At 39.4% G+C, this 27,247-nt stretch overlaps 2 protein-coding genes and 1 non-coding gene across 4 annotated transcripts; 1 reads left to right on the forward strand and 2 right to left on the reverse strand.

The window, feature by feature from the left end:
• Window positions 1-4,603: 4,603 nt before the first annotated feature.
• On the reverse strand, window positions 4,604-12,606 carry LOC127431124 (cysteine-rich and transmembrane domain-containing protein 1-like). 2 transcript variants are annotated; one of them, XM_051681398.1, is made up of 3 exons: window positions 12,357-12,606; window positions 6,109-6,410; window positions 4,604-5,119 (listed from the first exon to the last, which is right to left on the reverse strand). In XM_051681398.1, the coding sequence occupies exons 2-3, from the start codon at window positions 6,386-6,388 to the stop codon at window positions 5,013-5,015; spliced, it is 387 nt and encodes a 128-aa protein (XP_051537358.1). In that variant the 5' UTR covers window positions 6,389-6,410; window positions 12,357-12,606; the 3' UTR covers window positions 4,604-5,012. The 2 variants fall into 2 exon arrangements, with proteins under 2 accessions (XP_051537358.1, XP_051537357.1); XM_051681397.1 differs by having other exon boundaries at window positions 6,109-6,414; window positions 12,357-12,603.
• Window positions 12,607-13,613: 1,007 nt separating this feature from the next.
• LOC127431122 (uncharacterized) lies at window positions 13,614-15,277 on the forward strand. Its single transcript, XM_051681393.1, has 2 exons — window positions 13,614-13,814; window positions 14,011-15,277. The coding sequence occupies exons 1-2, from the start codon at window positions 13,682-13,684 to the stop codon at window positions 14,661-14,663; spliced, it is 786 nt and encodes a 261-aa protein (XP_051537353.1). The 5' UTR covers window positions 13,614-13,681; the 3' UTR covers window positions 14,664-15,277.
• Window positions 15,278-23,739: 8,462 nt separating this feature from the next.
• trnav-aac (transfer RNA valine (anticodon AAC)) lies at window positions 23,740-23,812 on the reverse strand. Its single transcript has one exon. It is a non-coding gene; the product is annotated as a tRNA-Val (tRNA).
• Between the last annotated feature and the right edge of the window lie 3,435 nt (window positions 23,813-27,247).

Below are 27,247 nucleotides of genomic sequence, written 5' to 3' on the forward strand. Positions count from 1 at the left end.
GCAGTAAACGTATTTGGCTTGCTGTCATACTGGAGGGCTCGAAGCTTGAGACTCGACTCCTGATTGCCCCCATAAATGCATTAAGATGAAAGATTGGTACCATGACTATGGCAGGAAGTATTTAGGACAGCAAGCCAGCAACAATTCTATCTGGTAAATTGGCGGATACTTCTGAATTGTTCTTCCCCCCAAAATCTGTTTAGAGGGAGCGCTTTATGCATTTGTTTGAAGGTGCGTTCTTGTACGATGGCTGGTCGAGAGGGCTACACTGCGATTCGAACGAGAGACCACCACTCACCGTAGAAGTGGATGAGCTGACGTCATGCGAACAGGGAAGGTGAAAGTGAGAGTTGGCTTGAGGTGTGTTCGAAAGGGAAGGCTCACACTGCGATTCAAACGGGAGACTGTTCTAAAGAGAGAGAGGTTTAGCTCACGGCATTCGAACGGGTAAGCCCAGCATGCATTAGAACGAGGAAGGTGAAAATGAGAGTTGGCTCGTGCTGCGTTCGAAAGGGAGGGCTCACACTGCGATTCGAACGGGAGACTGCTCTATGGAGAGAGAGAGAGAGAGAGAGCTCACGGCATTCGAACGGGTAAGCTCAGCAAGCAATCGAACAGGGTCCACTCTGTGGCTGAAACGGAAAGCCCACCAATCGCCTCGGAGGGGAGAGCCCATGATACGAGGACATGGATTTGCGCAGCATTTGATCGAGGGGGCTACGCTGCGATTCGAATGGGAGGACTCTGGTATAAATATATATATATATATATATATATATATATATATATATATATATATATATATATATATATACACACATACACATATATGCACACGTACACACACGCACATAAACCCTTGCATATACGTACGTGTACACGTATGCGCACGTGCATGTAGGATGTATCGAGACGGCAGCGGGTGGTGACATGAGTGACAGTGACAGGTGGTACTGATAAGGGGATTAGCTGATTAGTGATTGATGAGCTTTCCTGATGTGGAAACGATTGGATCTGATGTAGCTGTTAGAGAATTTGTTGTTCTGATAAACCTTTTTGGGCAGCTGTGGTTGCTGCGCCGATACGGAATGAATGACTGGAGTAAAATTTTGCCAGGATTCCGGATTGGACTGATTTAAGGTGCTTTTGGAACCAGAATCTTGAAACTGTGTGGTTAGTATCATCGGTGAATAACGGATCAAGAAGGGACTTAATGTGGGAATGTCTGTAAGCGAGAAATGATGCGAGAGATTGGTAAGGTTGGATGGGGGTGGGCAAGTTGAAAATGTAATTCAAATGCCCCTTTTTAAATTGATCTGTTTTGCTTTGATTAATGAAGAGTCTAATTGGAGTGGTGGTGGTGTAGTGGGCTAAAGCACAGAACTGGTTCGATCCCCACAGCCACCACCACAATGGTCCTTGAGCAAGTCCTTGAGCAAGGCTCCAGGGGGATTGTCCCTGTAATAAGTACACTGTAAGTTGCTTTGGATAAAAGCGTCTGCCAAATGCATAAATGTCCATTCGTTTCCCCACAGAAAGGCTGCGGCCACGATAGGGTAGAATTAATGCAGGGCTAAGGAAGGTGCTGATTGTGGAAGGCTGGTGAGCTCTGGGGGCCAGATGGAGGCAAACCAGTGACCTTTGTAGAATCCCCCGAAGCCGATGGATAGGGCGGCATCAGTGAAAAGTTGGATGTCCTCGGGGAATGAGAGGCAGTCCTCGTAAAAAAAGGTACGTCCGTTCCACTGTTTTAGGAATGTTAACCAGAGCTGGAGGTCGGCGTGGCAGTATGGCTTTAGAGTTATTGTGTCGTTTAGCGCAGCGAGGGTGAGGAGGTGTGAAATGAAGGGGCGGCCTTGGGGAATGATGCGCATGGCAAAATTGAGATGCCCGAGGAGGGAGAGGAGCTCTTGTTTAGAGCAGCTTTTGTTAGATTGGAGGTTGGACATGATTATGATTATCCTGTTGATTTTCTCTTTTGGCAGGGAGGCTTGAAAGACGTCTGTACCGAGATGATACCTAGGAATTCGATAGATGAGGAGGGACCCGCTGTTTTCTCATGGGAAATTGGAATTCCTAAATCAGCAAAAAGTTTCTGGACGGTACAGAGGTGGGCAGCGTGAGGGGCATCGGGGGCAAGATAAAGAGTAAATCATCTAGTAGGTGACTTAAGTGGGGAACGGAGTGGTTATTTGACAAGATCCAGCAGATAGCTTCAGACAGTAAGTCAAAAATCTTGGGGATGCTTTTGCAGCCAAAAGTAAGGCGGACGGAAAAATAATAATTCTCACCAGCCAAATTCTAAAAGATGCCAGAAATCAGGACGGATAGGCATTATTTTAAACGCGGAAGTGATGTCAACATTAGCTAACCAGGCTCCTTTCCCGACATTTTTTATCATTTGGATGGCTTGGTCGAAGCTGTGGTAGTGGAGAGAGAATTCCTCGAGAGGAATTAAGCTGTTAATGCTTGAGTATTGGGATTCGTGCAGGGCCGAAAGATCAATGATGATGTGTTTTTTGCCTGAGAATTTTTTAGTCGCTACCCCGAGAGGGCTGATGTGGAAGGTTTTGAAAGGGGGAGCTTCGAACAGGCCGATCATAAAATCTGACTTTAGCTCTTTATGAATTAGGTCGTCCACCACTTCGGGTTCAGCTAGCGCGGATTGCAAATTATTGCAAATAACACAAGTAGAGGGCAAGCTTTCTTGCCCGGGGTTGAAGCCAGATTTTAAGCCATTTAGGAGGTAGTTTGTAAATTAGGCATCAGGATGATTCGCAATTCTTTAGCAAGCGAAGAAATATTGACAGGAGTGCTGAGATATTTTTTACGATTTTTAACTTTGAAAGGTTTTGATACAGGGCAGATAGGGCGGGCATGCACACCGCCGCAATGGGAACAGACATGTAAGAAACGACAGCATTGCCTAGGGCAACCAAACTCATTGAAATTGTTGCAGACTTGTCTGCCGGTTGAAATTCGTACTACCCTTCCCCTGAAATCGTGATCTCGTTGATCGAGAGGGGGGTTGTTGGAGGGGTGTGGGATGTATCAGGTAGCGTTTTCGGACATTTGGGCTGACCAGGTGGGAAAGTTAGAATTTATGAGAGAACATAGTTTGGTGAACTGATGATCTACATACTGCGCAGGAAATGCTATGGCGGCCCAGAATAACTCTGTTATGGAGATCTAAGAGGCTCCATGACTGCAGCATTTGGGGGAATGGCTAGGGGCGTAGCTGTATGGAGGGTGAAAGTAGGAGGGCGGGCTGGTTGAAGCCAACCGGGAAGAAGTGGGGGCGGAGCCGGCGCTGAAGGTAGAAGCATCCTCACACCTGGGGTGGCTCCGAAGGCAGTACAGAGTGAGGTGCTGGAAAAGGTAAATATTGCGCTGGAGCATTTTTCGATAACGGAGGCAGCCTTGTGCTCGATTCTGCTCCGGAAGCCCAAGGGTAGGACAGGGGATAAGACTGGGGAAGGCTGGTTGAAAAGTATTTAGGGCCTCTGAGGGTGGTGATACGCCGAGCGGTGGTGGCAGGAAGGCTCCTGCGTCAGAGTGCCCGGTGGTTGGGTGTGAAGTAATCAGAGGCTGGAATGGGAGAGAAAGGAGAGGTTGTGGCTTGCTAGGCACTTGGCTTAACGCAGACAACACCCTGGCTAAAGGCCTTTAACGGGATGGAAGTTCGGTGAGGGAGAAATGGCCTGTACCTGGAAAACCAGAGGGTTGTGAGTGGTCGGAATGTTTGCAAGCTGGAGCGTCACATCTAGAGGAATGGGTATAAGGTAAGGATTGGGCTATAATGTTTTCAGGGGTTTTAGAGGTAGAGGGAATGTCATGTTGGGAAGAGACGTATATAAATCATATAGTTGGATTTTACTTAGCCTGGGTGAAAAGTGGATGTTGGAAGCAGCTAAAGCGTGGCGAAGTTTGTTCACTGTCCATTTTGAAATGACCGGTATAGTTAGGTGGTCGGCAGAAGTTGAAGATCTGGGTGATCTGGACAGCGGAGGAGAGGGTTGGTTCCTGCTTCTTGGTGTGCGGGTTGCTGAGCGAGAAGCTCTGCGTCCTCGGCTTGGAGCAGCCAGATCGATGACGCCGTTGGATGGAGGAGTGTCTTTGCCGGGATCGGATGGCTGCGATGGAGTATTGAGGGGTGAGTTGAAGAGTTCCTCGTCGGAGGGAAAGAGATCTAGTTCAGATATCTTGCTGGCTTGAGGGTGGGACTCAAATGTCAGGAGAGTTGTCACAGGAAGCAGGTAAGCGGCAGCTTATATACTCCTGCACGCAGGCTGTGATTTGTCAGATTAAAATTAACATGCTTCTCCCGAACCTCTGTTAATTAATTCCATGTCGTACGAATTCCCAGTTCAGAGTTCACCAATCTTGAACTCTGGTACGCAGCATATACAAAATTTCTTCGCATGAGCTTGCATTTCCGCTCTGCTGCATTCGGATGTGTTTGAATGGGAGTGAATGGAGCGCGAAGTGTAGTGTGACTGTCCCTTTAACAGTTTTGTGAATAGGTTAAGCAGAAACTTTTAGCTAGGAACTCACTGTAGAACTCCTAGTGACTGAATGCATTTAAAGGAGCATAGAAGATACATTTGTACATTTTCTATTATTTTATTAACAGAAACAAATATTTTTCCTTGATTGACGTTTTGGCACAGATTTCATTAAGACTTCATGGACTGTGCAACGCCATATTTGATTATCAGATCTGGTCTATGCTCAAGTAATATTTGAATTTCTGCATACATTAATAAAGAGATTACATTATTTTCTCAGACAAAAAATAAAAACATTGTTTAATATGCGTATACAAATAAGATCAATGCAATCAGCTGTAAATATCTCTTAGTGCATATCATGCCCATAATCCAAGATGAGCTACTGACACTAAAACAACAAAAACAAAACCACATATTTCAGTAGTCATACATAAGGATTGAAATGTGGAGTGAAATATTGTTACAAATTAAGGCTCACAGTGGTTTCATATTATTGGTATTCTAGGTCAACATGTCCCAGAGACAGCAGCAACACAGAGCAGTCCAACATGCAGTTAGACACGCCTGCTCCCCAGAATCATCACGTCTCCCCTGCTCCACCACATACACTGCAGACAAACACACAAACAAACAAAAGCTCAGAATCTGAAAAGACCCAGAATGCTTCTCTCGCTATAAATCTCATCTTTTGTCAAATTTTAAACTAAACATTTTCAGTGGTTTCCTAATTACTATATCTATGGGTCAATGACTAATAAAGTTGTCCAAGATTATAAAAATGAGAAATTTTCAAAAATATATTTCAAAACACATATGCAAACATATTCTTTGAAATGTAAGCTATGTTTGCATTTTGGCCTTATACATTTTTTAAAAAGATGACAGGCTATCATTTTCTACAAAAATATAATTTGATGACTTTAAAAAGTGTCGAGTGGTGCAACCATAAAGTATAAAAATACTTTCTTGCACCCCACAAATAAATAAACAATAATAATAATTCAGAAAATAAAAACATGCTCATGATAGAAGGTGTGTTCAATACATTTTTTGTATGAATTGAATAACGATACGGATAGATTCGGACAAAAAAAAAAAGTCAGTCACATCATGTCATTGACCCCTATACCAGAGCAGTGAAGAAAATGCTATTACAGAAATACAGACTTAAATAAGACATACTTTATACAGTTGCAATATAAACAAAGTGTAGACTTTTTAAAATGAATATTAAAAACATGTTAAACTTTTTTTTACTTAATGAAAACTTAACTGAATATTGAATTGAAACATAATTAAAAGATTAGCAGGTCCCAGCAGCTTAAACAATGAAAAAAACATACTGTGACCCCCTTGGCCCCAAATTATAATTAATTTCAAACTCTTATCTACTGTATCTGTTGGATATTTCTGTGAACAATAAGTGCACCGAGAATAAAAAAAAAAAAGAGAGAAGTGGGTGGATGTTTCTACTAACCGCGGTTCTCTTTTGTGGTCAAAAGTTGAGTAAATCTGTTTTCCTCACTCAGACAGCCTTTCTGTTACAACTGAGCAATTTTAAAAAGTACGCCATTAAATGCATAAATGAGGCTAATACCTGTATTTTTCGGAGGTTCCCCATACACTGGGCCTCCATATTGAGGTTGAGGGTATCCCTGATACCCTGGCTGGACTGGGTATGTTCCAGGGGGACCAGGAGGGTAGTTCGGGTAACCAGGGTTGGGCTGGTCAGTCTGGGCTGGATATCCTTGGTATCCCTGTGCAGGGTATCCTTGTGGTGGGAATCCTTGAGCAGGGTATCCAGGAGCAGTAGGAGGGGGGTATCCTGGAGCTGTGGGGCCAGGCCCCGTGTACGGTGGAGGCTGCTCGTAATTCATCTAAACACTGGAGGTGAGCGGGCTACCTGGGAAGAAGTAAATACTATGCTAAAATGTGCTAAAATAACTATTTCCTGTTGTAGATTTGAGGGTTGTAGTAGAAACCAGGGCCAATTGCAACACGAGGCAATTGTGACACTCACAGTTTCTTAATGAAGTTCTCTCTCTTCCAGAGAAAAATAAGTGAGATCACTTCACCTTGTGAAATTTTTTTAACAAAAGACTCATTCCTTCTCTGTCTCTTTCTTCTGCTGTAAATGTTGCTTCCAGAGGCTGTATACGGAGTTATGATGAAAATAAGGTGCATTTCAAACTATTCTAAGACCAGTGAAGATAGACAGCACACTGGAGGTTAAGTCATTCACTTAATTAGGGAGCAAGGGAGCATCCTATAGCTTTCCTATGCAGCCAAGTGCATTCACTTCTAACATCTGGTCAAAAGTCCAGTTTCATGCTGCAGATGATGTTTGGACCACTCAACATGTTTGGCAGACATAGGACAATGATAATCAGTACATAGATTCAGAATTTTATAATGCACAATTTTATTTTAACATGGTTGGCAGCGATTTGATGATGCTGGCCATTAATTTTAATCAGAATTATTAATTCAGCTTTATATAAATTCAGCTGTAACATCTTTGTCAAGAGGTTAAGTTTAACATCACAGCTAATACAATCACTGTTAGCTACTTTTGGAAACTCTCAGAGAAGACCAGTAGACTCGGATAAAGCTTCAACAGGATTCTTTATTGTTCAAGATCAGGAGCGTCAGTCTATACATCAGAATGTGCGGTCGCACTGCAGTCATCAAGTCTGACTTTAGGGAGGCATATACTGTATTTTAATGGCATTTGGGGGACAGTACTTCAGATGTTGATAAAGCCTTCCAGGTGAAACAAAACATCTAATGAGTGAAGACTCTGAATTCAACCAGCTGTAATCCAATTTACATAACTGTATCGTTCAAATGGCTTGAGAAATTCACACCTTGGCATTGCAGTCCCACTTGACTCAGAAAGTGACTGAATCATAAACAATGTTAGCCAACAAAATAATGTGACTGAACCATAAAGAACCATCACAGACAAAAACAGGATATGACTAGTTAGCATAAGAAACATGTTTACATTTCATGCGTCCGCGCGTCGCAATGGAGTAATTAAATTGGCAGCGCCCGGTTTAAGTATGGATTCCCCCGAAGAACAAGCTGCAGCTAAAAAAAACTCGCCTACGGTCATCTAAAGCGTGGGAGTATTTTAGCCAGAGACCCAACAGTGTGGTGCTGTGTAAGCTATGCAAATTGGAAATGGCTTATCACAGCAGTACAACCGGCATGAACGAACACTTGAAGTGAAAGCATCCCAGAGCGCTTTGTCAAGACGGCAGCAAGGCAGCACCGTAAGTCCTGTTTACTTTTTGTCTCCACCCAAGCATGACATTTTCGTATTACAACACGTGTTTCTGTTAGTAGTAGTCACTTTAAATTGATTTTCTAAATGTTTCCTCATTGCCCCCATGTTAAAAGTAATTTCTGCACCGCTGCTAACTTAGGGTGACCATACGTCATCTTTTTCCCGGACATGTCCTCTTTAAAAAGCGTCCGGCTGGGATTTCTAAATTTGAGAAAATGTCCAGGATTCGGCTTTAGTTGCATTATGATGTGCATCTGGTCTAATACTTCATTGTGTGTGCGCGCATACTGCTTTAACCCCTCTTTGTAAGTCCCGCCTTCTCGCACACCAATTGGTCGATTATAAGACGCTTGCAGCAACTATTGGCCAAATTCCTGCCTGTCAATCTCTCCGCGAATGTGCAAAGCGCTGTTGTGTTCAGCATCAAACAGTTGCTTGACCGTAGCAGCAAATGACAGCTGAGTGGAAACAATGCCCAAACGAAAGTGCAAATTTACAGAAGATCTGCACAACAAATTCCCATGCTTTCGTCCAGGTCGAGATCCGTGGGAAGCAGAATGTATGACATGTAAAGCTGGCACTTAAGTGTCAGTTGCTAATAAAAGTGCAAGTGATTTAGAAGCACACATTAGCTCTGCGAAGCATAAAGAGTCAGCAAAAGGTGAAAGTTCATCAGGTAAATTAACGGACTACTTTTTGCGACCAGGTAAAATTGTCACATTGCTTCATTTTCCATGGCCATTCAAAATAATAGTAATAGTAAATGAAGGTACACTCATGGCATCAGATATTTTATTTTATGCTAATAGTGTCTTTTTCACTGTATTAAAGTTTGCATTCATAGTAACACTGTTTTTTGCTGCAGAATAATGCCCTGCAGTACATTTGTTTGTGTTTAAGAGAAGATGATTTAATAAAATATTGAAATATTAATGAGAAGTTTTTTATATTTATTTTGGGTTAATTAATTGTTATATTAATCAAGTAATAATTATAAAAAAATCTTTAGAATAATCGAAAAATTAGTCGTTAGATTAATCGACTAATCGGAAAAAGAATCCTTAGATTAATCGATAAAAAAATAATCATTATGTGCAGCCCTATTTCAGACATTCTCAGTCATGACGTAGCCATTGGTAGAGGATCTCACAGAATCACAAAACCAGATCCCTTGAAAGCACAACACAGTGCATATCAATTAAATTTTTCATGCAATGTTGTGGGAAATTTAGTAGATCAACTGATCTTATCATGGCCTTTAAATTTGCAATCCCACAATTCCATACAATATTTCATCATGGCTGTGAGGTTGAGGCAACTGTAACTACTTATGAAATGCAAATTTCATGACTGAATTTAAAGATTGAATCATTTTGTAATGAACATTCTTATAAAAAGTTTTTAGTTTAAGACTTTTCTTGACTCAACAGTTGATCAATATATTTTTTGTAAAAAGTGTTTAACCCATTTCAAATAAACATAATGTCGATACAACTTTTACTTCAAACACATTATGTCTGAATTTGTAAAACATAAAGGTGGAACCAGATTCAGTAATATATTAAGTATTAAAAAATTATATTTACTTTAATGTGTGGTCTTCTTAACCGGTACAACTGTAACATAACTTCTTGATTTGTAGTTGTCTGTGATTTATGAAGGAAAAAATAAATAATATATTTCCAATTGCCCTCAGACACCCCTATTAAGATTAAATATTAAAAAACAATACATTTATGATGCATATGACATCAAGTGCACCTCAGGTTCTCACACCTGGCTACACTTCATTGCCAGTTATAGTCTGCTGTACATAAGAAAAATAAAAAAAATAAAAAAAAAATAAATAAATTCAGTGATTAAAAGGTACATGCATTCTTTTTTTTCTGCTTGTTTTTTGTATCTCTCACTCTCTCTCTATTTCTATATATATATATATATATATATATATATATATATATATATATATATATATATATACACACACACAGTATATACTGTATGCATATACTGGGTGGACAGTAATCAGCAATTAAATATCCTTTCAAAACTCAGGGGCAATCAGACTACAATGTTCAATAGACTACTATTATTCTCCCTCTTTTAGTTGTACCACTACTCATAAATAATTCTGTATAATGCTAAAATTTGAAACAATACTGTGTTCAACTGTGTACTCCATCTAACCCAGGTTGCTAACAACATAGGCCTTGTTCATGGCAGACTTTCTGTCTGGATTATCTGTAGCAAAATTGATTCATAACCATAATCTGCTTCCAATTATTTCATCAAAATTGATGAATTTTCTGAAAGTCTCTTCAGTCAACTATGATATACTGAGACTCATATTTCAAAATATTACCAAATATAACATACAGGACAAACAAAAACACTGTATGACTTAAATAAATGCCTCTTTACATGATCAGTGAATATCAAGCCTCATGAACAGGAATGGCATCAACAACACTGACAGCAGAACTCACTGGGTCTATATAAAATCAAACAGTACTCTCTTCACTCAGTGATGGTTAAATATTAACTTGATGGCTCTTAATGCAACAAACTGGCAATGCAGTGTTCAAACACTATTAAAACAATGTTAAATGGAATAGATGATTTACACCGAGTCCATTTTAAACAGGACATCTCACTAAAACCATTGGTACTGCTGCATGTCTGAACAATATTGCTACATCATTACAATTCATAATTGTGTTTCGAACCTTGTCAAAACTTCTAGACTGAAACCTCATTTTTAATTAAAGGACACAGTCTATTTTCATGCAATATTCTAATGTATATATATACTTTTCAAACAGATTTAAGGACCCACAAAAATAGGCAGAAAGAGCTACAGGTCCTCAGTACAAACGGATGATGCAGTGATTTTTTTTCTTTTCATAAAGTTTTTTTTTTTTTTTTTAGTTTATGCAACACGAAATTGTCAATCAATCCATTTATCAATACAATTAGTGGACACACATAATCAACAAAACAATTTCACCCACTCAATAGGGCAAATGACTAATCAAAATACCTGAGAGAGCATAAAAACCCTGATAACAAGTTAGATTAAACTAACTCATATCCCGAGGACACCAGAGCCGGCCAAATCCAGTTCCATTCCTGCTTGGTGTCAGACTCCACTGCTACGTGTCACTGAGTGATGATGACAAATTACAGTCGGTGCTAGCCAGACAGCACTTAAGTCTTTTGACTTCAGAGGATGAACTGATGCCAACTCCAACTGTAAGACATCGGATAATTCATATGCCACTGCCTGAACCTTGGATTTAGGATGGACCCCACCGAACCTCACCGAAATGACCTGCCGGTTGAACTGCAATGCACCTCATTGATCTCTGCCTGCATCACCTTTGTCTATTGATGGACTACACTCTTGAAATGGAATACACAGACTATAATTTAACTGCCAACAAAAGCCTTTAAGCCAACTAACACAGGACAATGCATCAATGTTAACTTCTGCAGTTAATCCAGGATGGACTTCAAAGACATTAGTCATTAATTTTACAGTTCATACAAAATCTTTTTTTTAAACACTGGCCCTTAACACTTACTTAGTTTACTAATTTTAAACCATGACTTGCACTGCACATAAATAACTAATATTGGCATTATATTCATGCTGTTTAGCCAGAGGGGAACTGGCCCCCACAGTGAGCCTGGTTTCCCCAAGGTTACTTTTCTCCATTAACCAACATCTTATGGAGTTTTGTGTTCCTTGCCACAGTTGCCTTTGGCTTGCTCACAGGGGTTCTAAATACAATTGTTTAATTTTTACACACAATTTACAATCATATTTAATCAATCAAACTACACAATGATCACTCTAAGACTTTATAAATATTACAGTTTGATTTTTTTGTTAATGCATGATTTCCTGTTAAGCTGCTTTGAAACGATGTGTTGTGAAAAACGCTATACAAGTAAAAATTACTTGACACATGAGAATTTAACTTACAATACATTAAATCTTAGTGTTCCACCTATTGTTTTGGTCTAAAGATTTACTTTCTAAATATGTACAAGCTGCACTCCTTGTGACACTGAATGCAGTAGTGTTATGGAAATTGCATAAGTAGTAATGAGAATCAGGCGACTGATAATGATGTGATCATTCGTAACAATAAGTTGACTGTTCACCTGCTTTAGACAGAGGTCAGTATCTTTTTTACCCACGCAAATACATGTGCGACACACATTATAAAAATCACAGAGAAGTCTAAAATATAAACAAAAACTTATAAATGATTCCGGGAGACATTGTTTCCTCCATCTTTTAATAATAATTGAATAAAGTTACATCGTTGTCAAAGATAAAATAATTAGTTGTGCGCCACACTTTCTGTTTAGGAAACCCGAGCGGTGATAAGACCATGAGGACTCGAGCTTTACCACTCACAAGTAAATGTTTGAACAAAGCAATGTATTCGCTGTCAAACGAGACCAAGTAATGTCTATAACTAAATACACAATTAATCGATTTTTATGGAAATGTAAAACATCACAGGGAGTGTTTTTTTTACCTTTCGATGGAGAACACGAGTGTCCTGCTCCTTTAAGCGAATTATAGACACTTGTCTTTCCGTTCGGTTGTTATCATTTAATGTCTTACTTTTAAATGATTTCGCCGCTGAAGTCAACCGTCAAACTTTCAGGCTTCAAGCACGAACAAAATAACGCTTGTCGATTGGGGTAATGATGTCATAGACAGCGGTGCGCTCGCGCTCATATCAGCTGACTCACTGGCCCTGGCTGACCGCTACAGAGCAGTGCGTGCAGAACAACCCGATGACCACGCCTCTTTGATGAAACGTCATCGGGAACAACATACACAGTGTCATAAGGATTATGAAACTTTTTCTTGGATGTTTCACTTGGACTGTAATCGCCTAATCATTAATATATTATTTTCCCTGATACCTGGTCATTGAACTGCCAAGTCATATACACTATATTAATATAGTTATAGGTATATTCAAATTTGTAACGGTTAAACAAAAAGTATTATCATCATAACAGAGTTTATTTCGATAGGAAACATTTATAGAATTGCATTTGGCACAGTAGTAATGAGGTTAGGTAAGGTAAGGTTACAATGGGGCTAATACCCCCCGGGGTAAAAGGCACGCACTCACTCACTCACTCGCTCACTAAAGACAAAATACTTATTTGCAATTTTCAGTTTTGTCCGAGGTGATTAACATTTACATTTAGTCATTTAGCAGACGCTTTTATCCAAAGCGACTTACAAATAAGACACATAGCAAGCAATTTGTCATACAAAGTTTAACAAGATCTGCAGTATAGGACTGCCAAGTTCTCGCAGTGGCTGGAGTAGTAAAATTGCTAGCACAGAAGAAAGAGACAGACAAGGATTTTTTTCTTCTTTTGTACATTAAGTGCAGGTTAACTGCAGTGGTAAGTTGGAAGTTCATTCCACCTAAGAGGAGCAGAGAATGTGAATGATCTTGAAATAGACTTTGAGTCTCTTTATGATGGGACCAACAGGCATCGCTCATTCATAGACCGCAGAGAGTTGGAGCATAGACCTGAAGAGGTGAATTGAAGTAAGAGGGTACGGTTCCATTGGCTGTCTTGAAAGCCAGAGTCAAAGCATTTAATTTGATGAGAGTGGCTACAGGTAGCCAGTGGAGTGAAATCAAGAGTGGGGTGACATGAGCCCTTTTTGGCTGATTGAAGACCAGATGTGCTTCTGCATTCTGGACCATCCTGAAGAGAACATCTCTCAGGAAAGACACACTAAATTTACTAATTTATGTTTTAATTCACGTGCACTTTCAGATTTGTGTAGTTGTTATTTAATCTTATCGGGCCTACTTTTTAGGAGATGGACGTAGAACGTGTCCTGGTGTCTCTCAGTGCTGAGACCTGTGCCTTCCCACCAACAGAGGAGCTGGTGGAGTCCTCACAATGGTTTGCCACTCCAAAAGAAAAATACACATCGTCTGAGAGACAAACAGGTAAATCATGTTGGCACATGTATTGTTGTGGGCTGGACCCATTCATATTCCCTCACAATTTATTTTACCCTCGCACGCACAAGCATACATGGACGCGCACACACACACGTGGAGGTACTACTCATATAGACACATACTAACCTACTCGCATACCTACTTGACTTACTGTTAACATTGTTTCATATCTCTTCTACAGATCTGCTGAGCACTTCCCCACTGCCCCTGACAGCCTCTCCCCGTGCTGCCCGCAGAGGACCCGTTAAGACTGGTGGAAGTATCTTTGTACTGGACCATGGCTGGTGGACGCAACCCATGAGAGATGCCATTGATGGACTCCTAGCAAAGCACCGTGGGAAGAAAGACATGCTGAAGCAGGTGGATGCTGACTATGCTGCCCTTGTGCACAGATCTTGCAAAGACCCCAATAGTCTCCTTCATCCAACCATAAGGCAGCATATCTCTCGGTATGTGAAACACCTTGCCAAGCTAATAAACACCAGCTCCTCTTTGAACACCAGCCCAGAGAAGCTGTTGGAGACTCAGCAGCTTTGGCAGCATCTGACAGAAGGCAGTGAGACAGTCAGCGTACCAGTCACAGTCTTGACACCTGCTCCTGTAAATCCACCAGTGGTGAGTCCTTCCCAGGATGCTCCTCTGACCCAGGCTACACTTGCGACGATGGTGAAGGAGATTGTGGAGAGGCAGCTAGCAGCTCAGCAGTTGCAACAACAACAACAGCCAAAGAAAACCAAGAAAACCAGGACTTGTCTCAGTTGTGTGCAGCCAAAGTCTCGTTACCTTGGCGACGGCTCCTCTGTCCATTTTTTTTTTATCAGTCAGCAGAGGTGAAGTACTTTTACTGCTCCAAAAAAGTCTTCATGATTTACGCAGCTGAAGGACTCACCAATCCCAGAATGTGCTTTGAGGATTTGCATCAACTGCCTTCTTCCAACGGGAGCTCGAAGCCTCAAAACAGACAGGGGCAGAACAAAAGAGGGAACAGAAGAGAGGAAAAAGAGGAAATCTGTAGAGCTTCATCCTCCTGGTCGCCTGTGCAGGTCCTGTCATCTGCCTCTCAAACAAGGCCCCAAAAGCCCTCACATCCATGCCTATTTCCCTGGAGTCCCAGGAAAGTACATTTACTGTCCCACCAAGGTTTTGTCCATGTACCAGTCCCAGGGCATGATGGGAGAGATGACTTGGACTGAGTTCCAGAAGTCTGCATTTTATGAGACTGAAAAGCAGAGATGGATGGTGGAGAAACGGGTGTAGAACAGACACTCACTCATTCATTCACACACTCACTCACTCACTCACAAAGTTAGACAAAACTGATGTTTTCAGTGACACTCACACTCATACTGTCAGTTGGCAGTCAAATGTTCTGTTGTCTATTTATATTATTTAGGTCTTTGAATATATTCAAGTATATATTTGATAGTACTTTAATGTTTTTTTTTTTGCTTGACTGAGGTTTTTATTTGGAACCATTTTTACTATATATATATATATATATATGTAAAAGTTTAAATAATCTCTACCTGGGTTCTCTATCTGTAAATATGTTTTTAGGATGTTGTTTATACTATTGTACATAATACACATTTTGACACATATTTCTGCAGTTCTTTACCCATGTATACATAACTAATTATTACATTCATTATTACTTTTTGAGATTGTTCTACAAATGCATCCATTTCAGTTTGAACTGACATCAATCCAGACAGTCTAATGAGTATTGCATTTACTATTGTTTTGAATTTTAAGTTTTCCTGTACTGTCCTTGAGGTCTTATCCATAATACAAAACGATATACTGTTGAATGCATTGTAATCTATAGTTTCATAATCATACTTTTTTTCAGGTCTACCAAGCACCTATTTCAAGAGTCTGCAACTAGTGCAGAATGCTGCTGCTAGATTATTAACCGGAACAAGGAAATTCGAACACATCACCCCAGTCTTAGCCTCACTTCACTGGCTTCCAGTGCAGGCCAGAGCTGACTTTAAAGTTCTATTATTAACTTAGAAAGCACTTCACGGACTCGCGACATCATATCTCTCAGAACTTCTTATACAGTACACACCTATAAGGGCACTCCTATCACAAGATGCTGGTTATTTGGTAGTTCCTCGAATCAAGAATAATTCTGTAGGGGCCAGAGCTTTTTCTTATAGAGCTCCCTTCCTCTGGAATAGTCTTCCTGTTGTTATTAAGGGGGCAGACACAGTCTCAGTATTTAAATCTAGACTTAAAATGTATCTTCAGTCAGTCATATGGTTAGCCTAATAGTCTGTGGTCTCACCGCCCTCACCGCTGCACTAGTTAGATTTGAACCAGTGGGGACTCCTTCCCTCCCTATCTCCCTCCCACATGTTTAACCAGCCCCTTCACGTTTATACTGCCTTGCAGCTCTCTTTCTTCCCTCTTTATGTCCCCACCCCACCCCTTCTTGGGTGGGGGGCTGAGTTTGCTCTCAGGTCACCCTCGCACCGCTGCCACCTTGACCTAGATGACATCGGTCCCAGCTTCTATACACCGATGCTACTCCATGCTCCAGGATGTCAATGAGCCACCTAGACAGCCACCTCTACCCTTCTACCCTATGCCACAATGACTTTTTGCACCTCATCAATTGAGCAAACAACAACACAAATTACATAGTGACTTTCAAACATAGGTGTAGAAACTGTTTTCCTTTTGTTTATTTTTTATTTTTTTGTCTTTATGCCAAACCCCTGGCCTAACCATTTGTTAACCATCCATCTCTGGAGGAGGGATCCCTCTTTGAATTGCTCCTCCTGAGGTTTCTTCCTTTTCTTTCTCTCTTAAAGAGTTTTTTTGGGTAGTTTTTCTTGTCTTTGAGGTTAAGTTTGGATATCTGGATGTCTATGGGTATTGTTAAGCCCTTTGTGACATTGCTTGTAAAAAGCACTATACAAATAAAGTATGATTTGATTTGATTTGATTTAGTTCTGAATGTTACTCCATGTATATATACATAACTGGTTAATATTGACTTTGTTATTTGTATTTTTGATACCATTTTTTTCCTGTTATAGGTCTTTTCATTACAGGACCATTTCACAACTGCTCTAATGTTGTCTTTTCTTTTAAAATACAGAATTTGAATAAAACTTAAGTAAACAAATAAATCAGTAAACACAAAGGTTGGACAATTTATTGCAAAATGTATTAAGAATGATTATTTCTCAAATGCTTTATAAAAAAGTTACATAGGTTGCAAATCTCCTCTACAGCTATACATGTGGAAATACAAACCAAAAATAAAAATAAAAACTTTCCAGTTTTGTGGAAGGTTAAAATACAATTGAATAATGGCCTGACGTGACTAATGGGGAAAATAATAAATACTGGAAAAATAAAACATCATTCAGCCGGGAATCGAACCATGAATCTCAAATCTTGGCTAAAGAGGTTAATTGAGGTCACAAAAGTCCTCTACGTTATAACCACTACACTACAAAAAACAACGAAAAACAGAATTATGGGTGGTCTTAAGTCTCATCTCCTTTGAAAGATCGACATTGTCCATAATCTTACAAAATATAGAGAAATTATCATTCGAAACATCTTTTTAAAATGCTCCAGCCCACGATTTACTGTATATTATATTCATTAAATAGAACGAAACTTGCATTGTGTAAAATGTAACTTTTTATTTTGTTATTAACACAGAATGTATTTTTACGTTTTTGTATGTTTACACGGAGACGACAATGGCCTCGTTTTCAAAAACTTGCACTTTGAAACCCGTTTTCAAAAGTTTGCATTTTCAGGCCTCAAAATGCCGTTGTTGTGTAAACGAACAGCCAAAACGCATAAAAAGTTTTCCGTTTTTAGTTGAAAACATTTTCCTGTAAACGGCCCCTAGCTGAGAAGCTCTTTCAACGCTATCCAGCGTCAAAGCTACTGTAAAGGGAGATCCGTTTACTGGTACCATTTGAAAAGTCTAACCCTAACCTAACCCTTTAACTCCATTGTATCCATATGAATTTCTTTAACTCATAAATAATTACTAAACTAATGTTTGTGAAGTAAACAAAAAAGTTCACCCAAAAACATAAAAATCTTTCATTATTTACTCACTCTAATGCCATCCCAGATGTGTCTGACTTTCTTTGTTCTGCTGAACACATACAAAGATATTAGAAGAATCTGTCAGATCTGTAAGTCATCACAGTTCAAAACCTTTAAGCTCCAAAAAGCACATAAAGGCAGCACCCTTTCTCTTGACATCCTTACTGGTCTTTCCTGTATACTGAAACTGCAAGATTTTTAGTGAAAAAAGGAGTTACATTTATGTCTGTTCTCACCCAAAAAGACGGTCTAATTAAAAAAAATAAAATATGAATTAAGCCACTTATGGATTACTTTATGGTGCCTTTATGTGCTTTTTGGAGCTTCAAAGATTTGGACCCTTTTGACTTGTGTTGTATGAAGCTGCATAGCTGAGATATTCTTCTGAAATCTTTGTTTGTGTTCAGCAGAGGAAAGAAGGTCATAAACATCTGGTATGGCATGGGAAATTATCTCTTTAAATTTTACACTGGGATGTGTGGCAGAGCTCATTTCATGAACATCGGTGGGAAAAGCAATATTTAAAAAAATTAATGGACTTTGAGGTGGAATGTTTGTAAATGTTACATAATTATTTATGATGTAACAATGTATAAGACATTTTATTTCAAATACTTTGTAGATATTTTCTAGAGAATCATTGTTCCTCTGGGATTTTGTGAAAAGAGGCTCTTCAAAAGTTTTACTTCTCAGTATTAAGAATTTCTCAATTTTTGCTTTTGCTTATGGTAGAAGGCATCCTAAGCTTTCTATAAAGGTGTAATGTTATGTTATGTGAGTTTGGATCATAATTAATGCATCAAAAAATATAAAATTTCCAAACGTTTCTACTTGACCATATTCACCCAAGAGTATTAAAAACAAAAATTAATTCGAGATCATTTTTATTTTATTTTAGTTAGTTTTTAGGTTATGAAAAATTTATTTAGTTTAGTTTTATTTTTTTCCAATCATTTTAATTTTTTATTTTTATTTTAGTTCATGAGAATTTTTTTACTTGGTTTTTGGTTTGGTTTTTGTTAACTGTAATAACACTGGTGCAATTAAATCTAAAGTTTTACATAGAAGATAAAGGAATGCAATACCACAACATATTTAATGACCATTGTTAATTAATGATTAAAGTTATGTAGTCAAAAAAGTAATTAAATTTTTTTAAATCCAAATTGACCATTAGAAGTGAAGTGCGTGCCTTTACCATCACTGTTATACTAGCCATGATTTGTGTGTCAGTTGATAAAATACGATTAATTTTAATTACATTCTCTATAATTTAACGTAGCCAATATCCAATTAGTACTAACGGTGGTGTAACTTTTCCATAGGCATATAAAAAGCGTGTCATGCCCTGACAGCCAAGGACGTATTTCAACATTACTTAAGACATATCTATATATAAACTCAGCAAAAAAAGAAACGTCCCTTTTTCAGGACACTGTATTTTAAAGATAATTTTGTAAAAATCCAAATAACTTTACAGATCTCTATTGTAAAGGGTTTAAACAATGTTTTCCATGCTTGTTCAATGAACCATAAACAATTAATGAACATGCACCTGTGGAACGGTCGTTAAGACACTAACAGCTTACAGATGGTAGGCAATTAAAGTCACAGTTATAAAAACTTAGGACACTAAAGAGACCTTTCTACTGACACTGAAAAACACCAAAAGAAAGATGCCCAGGGTCCCTGCTCATCTGCGTGAATGTGCCTTAGGCACGCTGCACGGAGGCATGAGGACTGCAGATGTGGCCAGGGCAATAAATTACAATGTCCGTACTGTGAGACGCCTAAGACAGCGCTACAGGGAGACAGGAAGGACAGCTGATCGTCCTCAGAGTGGCAGACCACGTGTAACAACACCTGCACAGGATTGGTACATCAGAATATCACACCTGCGGGACAGGTACAGGATGGCAACAACAACTGCCCGAGTTACACCAGGAACGCACAATCCCTCCATCAGTGCTCAAACTGTCCGCAATAGGCTGAGAGAGGCTTGACTGAGGGCTTGTAGGCCTGTTGTAAGGCAGGTCCTGACCAGACATCACCAGCAACAATGTTGTCTATGGGCACAAACCCACCTCCGCTGGACCAGACAGGACTGGCAAAAAGTGCTCTTCACTGACGAGTCGCGGTTATGTCTCACCAGGGGTGATGGTCGGACTCGCGTTTATCATCGAATGAGGCCTGTACTCTGGAGCGGGATCGATTTGAAGGTGGAAGATCCATCATGGTCTGGGGCGGTGTGTCACAGCATCATTGGATCTCAGTCTCAACGCTGTGCATTACAGGGAAGACATCCTCCTCCCTCATGTGGTACCCTTCCTGCAGGCTCATCCTGACATGACCCTCCAGCATGACAATGTCACCAGCCATACTGCTCGTTCTGTGCGTGATTTCCTGCAAGACAGGAATGTCAGTGTTCTGCCATGGCCAGCAAAGAGCCCGATCTCAATCCCATTGAGCACGTCTGGGACCTGTTGGATCGGAGGGTGAGGGCTAGGGCCATTCCCCCCAGAAATGTCTGGGAACTTGCAAGTGCCTTGGTGGAAGAGTGGGGTAACATCTCACAGCAAGAACTGGCAAATCTGGTGCAGTCCATGAGGAGGAGACGCACTGCAGTACTTAATGCAGCTGGTGGCCACACCAGATACTGACTGTCACTTTTTATGTTCATACAAATATTTACACGTTAAGTTTGCTGAAAATAAAAGCAGTTGAAAGTGAGAGGACGTTTCTTTTTTTTGCTGAGTATATCTATCTATCTATCTATCTATCTATATATATGTATATATATCATGTTTATCTTGTTCATAATGTAACAGTACATTGGCACTAGTGACTTATGAATGTGCTGCCTTCATCCAGAATCAAAAATCGAGAAAGCATGCACATCCAAACAATGTTTGAATCCAGGTGCACGACCCAAAAATGTTTACCCATAAAAACTCACAACAAAGTCGGCACACTGTTGCTCCTACACTATAAAAAAATACATCTACTTTAACTTAAGTTTAACCGATGCCTTGAAGTTTTAAGTTAAATCAATGTGGATTTAAGTTATTTAAACTCATTATACATTTTCCCTATTCAATATTTTACATTTAGACTGTTTTTAAGACTAAATGTAAAATAATGCAATTTATTTTTTGTAAATATTATTTGTAAAATAACTTGTAAAGCTATGTTGATTTAACTTAAAACTTTAAGGCAGCAGTTAAACTTAATTTTTTTAAGTTGAAGTGTATGTAAATTTTTAACAGTGTAAATAAATAATGAGCTCACCACATAAGCAAACGTGATGTTTCGAGCTACATGCAGCATACATACAGCATGCTACCTTCATCCAGGATATTTGCGCGTTGCGTGCAAAATTTTGACTTTGCTGTATGGCTTATGGTATTGCGTTGAGCTTATCGCTAGCACTCTTAAAATAGAGCCCCATATCACTAAAATAATGCAAATTCATCTACTTGAATAAATACTGTGTTAACCATTATTTATAAACATGAAATGTATGAAATGAAAACCATAAATAAAAGATGTGTTTTAAATTGTTATCATGTGTGCAATATGCCAAATAACACACATTAATAATGGTTTAAATATATACATACATACATTATATACTGTATATGTTCAAGGCATGTGTGTGTATACAGTATGCGTGAGTCTGTTTAGATATATTGTTTATACGTAAATACTCCATGATGGTAATGAATTATGTATTATTTTTTTATCTGATGTGCTAGCCAATTCAGCCGAAATACTGATGTGCCAAACAACCACAAAATAAATAAGGCAACCAATCCCAATCCCACTCTCTCCATAAAAAATGCTGACCAACTACTATTGCTCAAGCAGGTTTACAAATCATCAATATAACATATAGTTATCAAATTACCTGAAAATTACTATGTGGCAACCAACCCCTGTTGCCGATGAACCAAGGTAACCGCTATAAATTGTTGTAGTTTACAGGCTGTGTGTGATTTTTTTTCCCCTTTTCTCTCTGTACTCCCAATAATGTTTTGTTTAGAAAAAGTATTTTTGCTTTTGGCTTATTGATATGGTGTATGGCTGTATTCATCCCATGACATATCAGAATCAGAATCAGCTTTACTGCCAAGTATGCTTACACATACAAGGAATTTGTCTTGGTGACAGGAGCTTCCAGTGTACAACAATACAAAAACAATAATAATAATAATAATAAATAAATAAATAAAATAAAAATGCTAGTCTATCTAGTAACAGGATACCCATGTACAATCCTCTAAACATTAATATAACATAATATAATATTTTAACATCAAAATCTAAAAAATCTTTTTTTTTTTTTTTTTACCTCAGTCATTGTGTATTACAGCATATAAAACATTAAACATATTTGTTTGCAAAAGCACTGACATGTTTTTTTGTGTGCCACTCCACCCCTATTTATTTAGCCTGTTTTATTTGTCTATAAGATGCTGTACTGATCTCCCCTAATAATAACACAAAAAGTAATATATGTAGAAATTAATATGCTTACTAGTTTTGCTGTATGTCACCATCACTTGCTTTAATAAATCTCCTTAAAAAATATTCTCTTGTGAATTTTCTAGAAAAAAAATGTATAAAAACAAAATATTGAATTTAAGTGAAAAGAGAACATGCCAACTATCAATAGCCAATCAAATGAGTGAGCTGCATCAATAGGAGGATTGTATAATTTGCTGGCAAATAGTCCAGTTTAACTTGTATAGATGACGCCTGTCAGATGATCTATGCTGCTACAAGGCAGATATCAGTAGTCATCCGAACCATTTTGGACTGGAACTTTTAATCCTTTAAAAGACAAAGAGAACACTTGTTTAAAGATTAAGAAATGTATAAGCCCTTAACAAATATTTAAAACAGGACTAAAGATAGTAAGAGAGGCGCAAGTAATGGTGACGGTGCGAGTTGGAGCTGTCTGTGATGCTGACGGGTCGAGAGGGAGGCGCAGGTAAATAGTGAGAGCTGCCGTTGGCGGTGGCAGAAAGATTTTACCCCTATTGGGGTTTTATCTGGGAAAATTCTTTCTGAGCTTAAGAGTAACGGCAGTATTATAAACCAACATATATGTAAGTGCAGATATCAGATGAATGACAAAACATTTAGACACTTTACAAGAGGACAACTGAAGTAGGTTAACAACAGAATGAAAACGGTTTCTCAAAAAAAAAAAAAAATAATAAAAAAAAAATTGAAAGCTGTCAGGCTAATAGCCCAAGAAGACTTCCAAGCTGATTTAAACTTGCTAAATTTGACCTTTTTTCAGGATAATTGTTTTAAATTTATAATTGTATTTTTAGACTAAACTAAACCTTTTTGCAAAACATTAAGACAGTCAGATTTGAAGTGACCAACTGTTTTATGAGTTTGCAACTGAAGTCCTGAAAGATGAAACATATATTCAGATGTTGCATTAAATAAGACATATGCACTTTTTCCATTTACTGTAGCTAAAACCGACCCGATCATCCCCGTAGTTAGAGCCAGGCATTTTTGTTTATATATGCAGCGGAAGTGTGAAGCATTTGTGCAGGAATGTTATTTTCCTGTTCCTCCAGCCGCAGCGCTGATTTCAGTATAAAAGTCCTCGTGTGTGTAGAGTTAGTGTACCATGAATTCACTGTACCGTGAATGCATTCGTGTGTTGCTTGTTTGTTGTTGTTTTATAGAGAAACTACGAATTTATTTTTGTTAACAGATTAATTTGTTAGTCTAACGTTATTTTATTCTACTTTTTCAGTTACGTTAATATGCTGTTAAACATTAAAATATAAATACTTGTTTCCGCCCGGTTTCGAACCGGGGACCTTTCGCGTGTTAGGCGAACGTGATAACCACTACACTACGGAAACGATGTGAAAGCATCGGAAACAGACTCGCTTTCAAAGATAGACAGCGTTCATAATCTTACAAAATATAGAGAAATTATTCTTCGAAACAATGATTTATTAAACAAACTGATACTTAAACTATAATATTATGTTGATGAATGTGTTTTTTTTGTTGTAGATATTTTTTTGTTACTGTACAAATTCGGCATGTTTTCTTAATTCATTAATGCATGTCATTGTGCATTGTTGAAATAAACACCTCTCTCATCACCTCAACTGTTTTAAACCTCTACAGATTTTCGCTTCCTAGAGCCATTAGAAATTATCTCCATGGTCCAGTAAGACCAATATTTGGATAATAGCTATTTACCATTTCCTCAGGTGCTCCTGCGGCTACTGGATGTGCAGACATGTCTACAGCAAGAGGTTACAGTCCACATCAGTTTTGGAGGCTTATTTTATTACCCACAAAATTATCCTCCATTGATCATTTTTAATTAAAAAAAATGGCAGTGTTCTTTCCTGTTCTAAAAATACGTTCTTTTGTTCTACTAACCAATCTTAAGGGTTGAACGTACCGGTGATGAGGGTGAGTGCACTTCATGAATTGTATAAATGTTGTTGTGTGTGGCTTGTTTGTTTGAAAGTTTTTTGCTTTACCTGTTATATAAAACTGTAAAAATTCGACAGGTAAGAGGATCAGTTTATGATAACTAAGTGTTTAAATGGTTTGCACATCTTAAACAAATGAGTGAAGTTGAACAGTATTACTACAACTTTAGTTAATTTAATCTTTAAATAAAAAAATAAAATAAAAATAAACTAGTTCTAAAAGTTCTAACTGAGCTAAATAGACAAGGCAGTAAAGACTACTCATATACATTACATGTTTTCTTTATTTTTTTTAAAACTTGATTTGCTTTGTTCCATGCAGTTTTGCCACAATCTCCCCAGTCTCACATACCAGCAGCTCCTATGCCTAGGCCTTCCTCACTGCGTAAAGCCTTTGTACAACTGTTCACTTTACCACCACCAGATGTGCAATCAGTACCCATGGCACCACCACTAGCTGCACCGTCAGTACCTACTGCATCTTCACCAGTACCCTCCACACACACAGAGGCACCTGTGCCCAGCTACATTCAAGATATTGGCCGCTGGAACTGCTCCCTCCATCAAAAAATTTTGATGAAATCAGAGATGGAATCCATGGGGCTCTGGCCAGGATCACGACCAGTAAGACACCTCATGAATATGGTCTCCTTGTGGCGTTATCCACCTCAGCCTGAGCTTATAGAAACAAACACAGGCCTGCCATCACCAAAATACTTTCAGCTCCATCCCTTTTTCATCTGAAACCAGTGCACAGTTAATTGGAAAGGCTTAGAAACAATTACATCCTGCCTTGTCTTTACAGCTGTCCAAGTCCTCATGTTTTCTCCTCTGGTGTGGGAAGAGTGATTCTTGGTATTAGTGGGCAATATTACATCCTTGCTTCTCATCTATGCTGTAAAGCATGCAAAAAATACTGCTTTGCTGATAAACCTCAGTGGCTGGACATGCTACCACAGCGATTCAGTAACATTTTGCCATCCTTCCTTACCCATTAGAAGGCAATCTGTAAAACGGTGATGGATGAACTGAGGCACTCTGGGAAATCACCCAATGATATGGCCAACCAGCTGTCTGAGGTGTTTCATCTCAATTATGAAAGAGCCCACCTGGCCTATCTTCTCAGCATTCAGAACATCAAAGATGCTGAAGTAGGCCTAAATGGACAGAGGACTTTCACTTGGGCCCCGAGGAAAGATGACACACTAGCACCATTTAGGGGCTACGAGGACACAGATGGGTGGCATGGGGTCTCTGTGACTGCGCATTATCTAGTGGAGTGCCTTCAAGAATATCAGCAGCAGGAAGCAGCTCTCACTCAGCTCCTACAAGGCATTTTGGACAGGTGTTCAGGTCAAATCATACACGTTAATTTGCCCGAAAAGTGACACACTCATCTGGCACAATGTTATCCTATGCTGTGATAAATGAGAACAGGATGATCCTGTCCTGGGTGTTTCACTGTATGCGGTGGTTCACAGGGAGTGTGTATCAGAGCATCACTCTCTGTATAGCTCCTTCTGTCAGTTCCTCTCTGCTGCCTTCACTGTTGTGGATCAAAGTGTCCTGGAAAAACTGAAGGAGGCCTACAAATTCAGTGGTATTGTACCTGCTAATCCCACCAAACAGCACATCAGAGAGCACTGCAGGACAAAAGTGCCACATCCCAGGGAGCAAAGAGTTGAAGAAGTGCTTCAACATTTCCATCTTGCAAAGGTTCCCAAAATTGTCCCACTTTTTAAACCATCCATGTTAAAGGTGTGGAGGGTTCAGCATGTGCACAGTCTTAGAGGTTGCCTGAGTGACCCTGAGGTGGAAGAGGAATCCTCTACAGACATGGTGGAACCTTGCAGCTCAACCATGTAAAGGGTGATGGAGCTGCTGTGCCCATTTGGATCTCTGTCAGAGGCACCTCACAGCAGGAGGGGTTTCATTTCCACCAGGCTCAATGGGTAACAAGCAATCATGTCTCTCCTGAGCTGTTCCAGGCACAGGGTATGACTTGGGTGGCATGCTGGAATTATCAGCGGCTGGTGGACCTGAAGCAGCCAGGGGTAATCCTACCTACAGCGTTCAACCCTTTATTAATGATGGAGTTAAACAGGGCCTGTGTGACGGTGACAGGGCAGCCCAAATATCCAGCCTTGCATACCTCCAGCAGGGACACAGGTGAGAGGTTTGGCCTACAGTATGTGGAGCCAGGCTGTCGTCCAGTGCCTCTTGACTTTGAGAAACACAAGTGCAAGAAGTCAGCCCTTGGATATGTGGAGATGCAGGGAGAGTCATGATCTGGGACGAAGCCCTCACATCCATCTGAGGTACTTCATTACAGTGTTGCTTTTTTGAAGGGTATATGGGGAAAGATTTGTATTACATAGTTTTTTTTACACACTCTTCCCACTTAAATAAAGTTTTATCTGTATTTCAGGTATGTTTAGATGATTCATCATCTTCTGCTGAGACCACACTTGCCAAAGTGCTAGAGGCCACTCCACAGACAGTGATGTTCCACCACTCTTCTACACCATGTACTGTGACAGTGAAGGAACAAAGGTCTGAAGAGTTTCTGTTGGATGCAGGTAATCAAATTATTTATAAAGGCACTGAAGCGTGCAAACTGACTGTCTCAAACATGCACACAAAGACACAGAAGTTTAATTTTGGGTCATGTTGTGAATTTCTTACAGAACTGCTGAGCACACCGCCACTGCCCATAGCTGCTTCTCCCCGTGCACCTCGTACTGGACCCATCAAAACGGGTGGTCGAGTCTTTGTGTTGGACCACTATAGATGGACAGATCCAATGAGAGATGCCATTGATCATCTCTTGGCAAAGCACCATGG

This window comes from Myxocyprinus asiaticus, chromosome 40 (genome assembly GCF_019703515.2).
Source record: "Myxocyprinus asiaticus isolate MX2 ecotype Aquarium Trade chromosome 40, UBuf_Myxa_2, whole genome shotgun sequence".
Lineage (NCBI taxonomy): Eukaryota > Metazoa > Chordata > Actinopteri > Cypriniformes > Catostomidae > Myxocyprinus > Myxocyprinus asiaticus.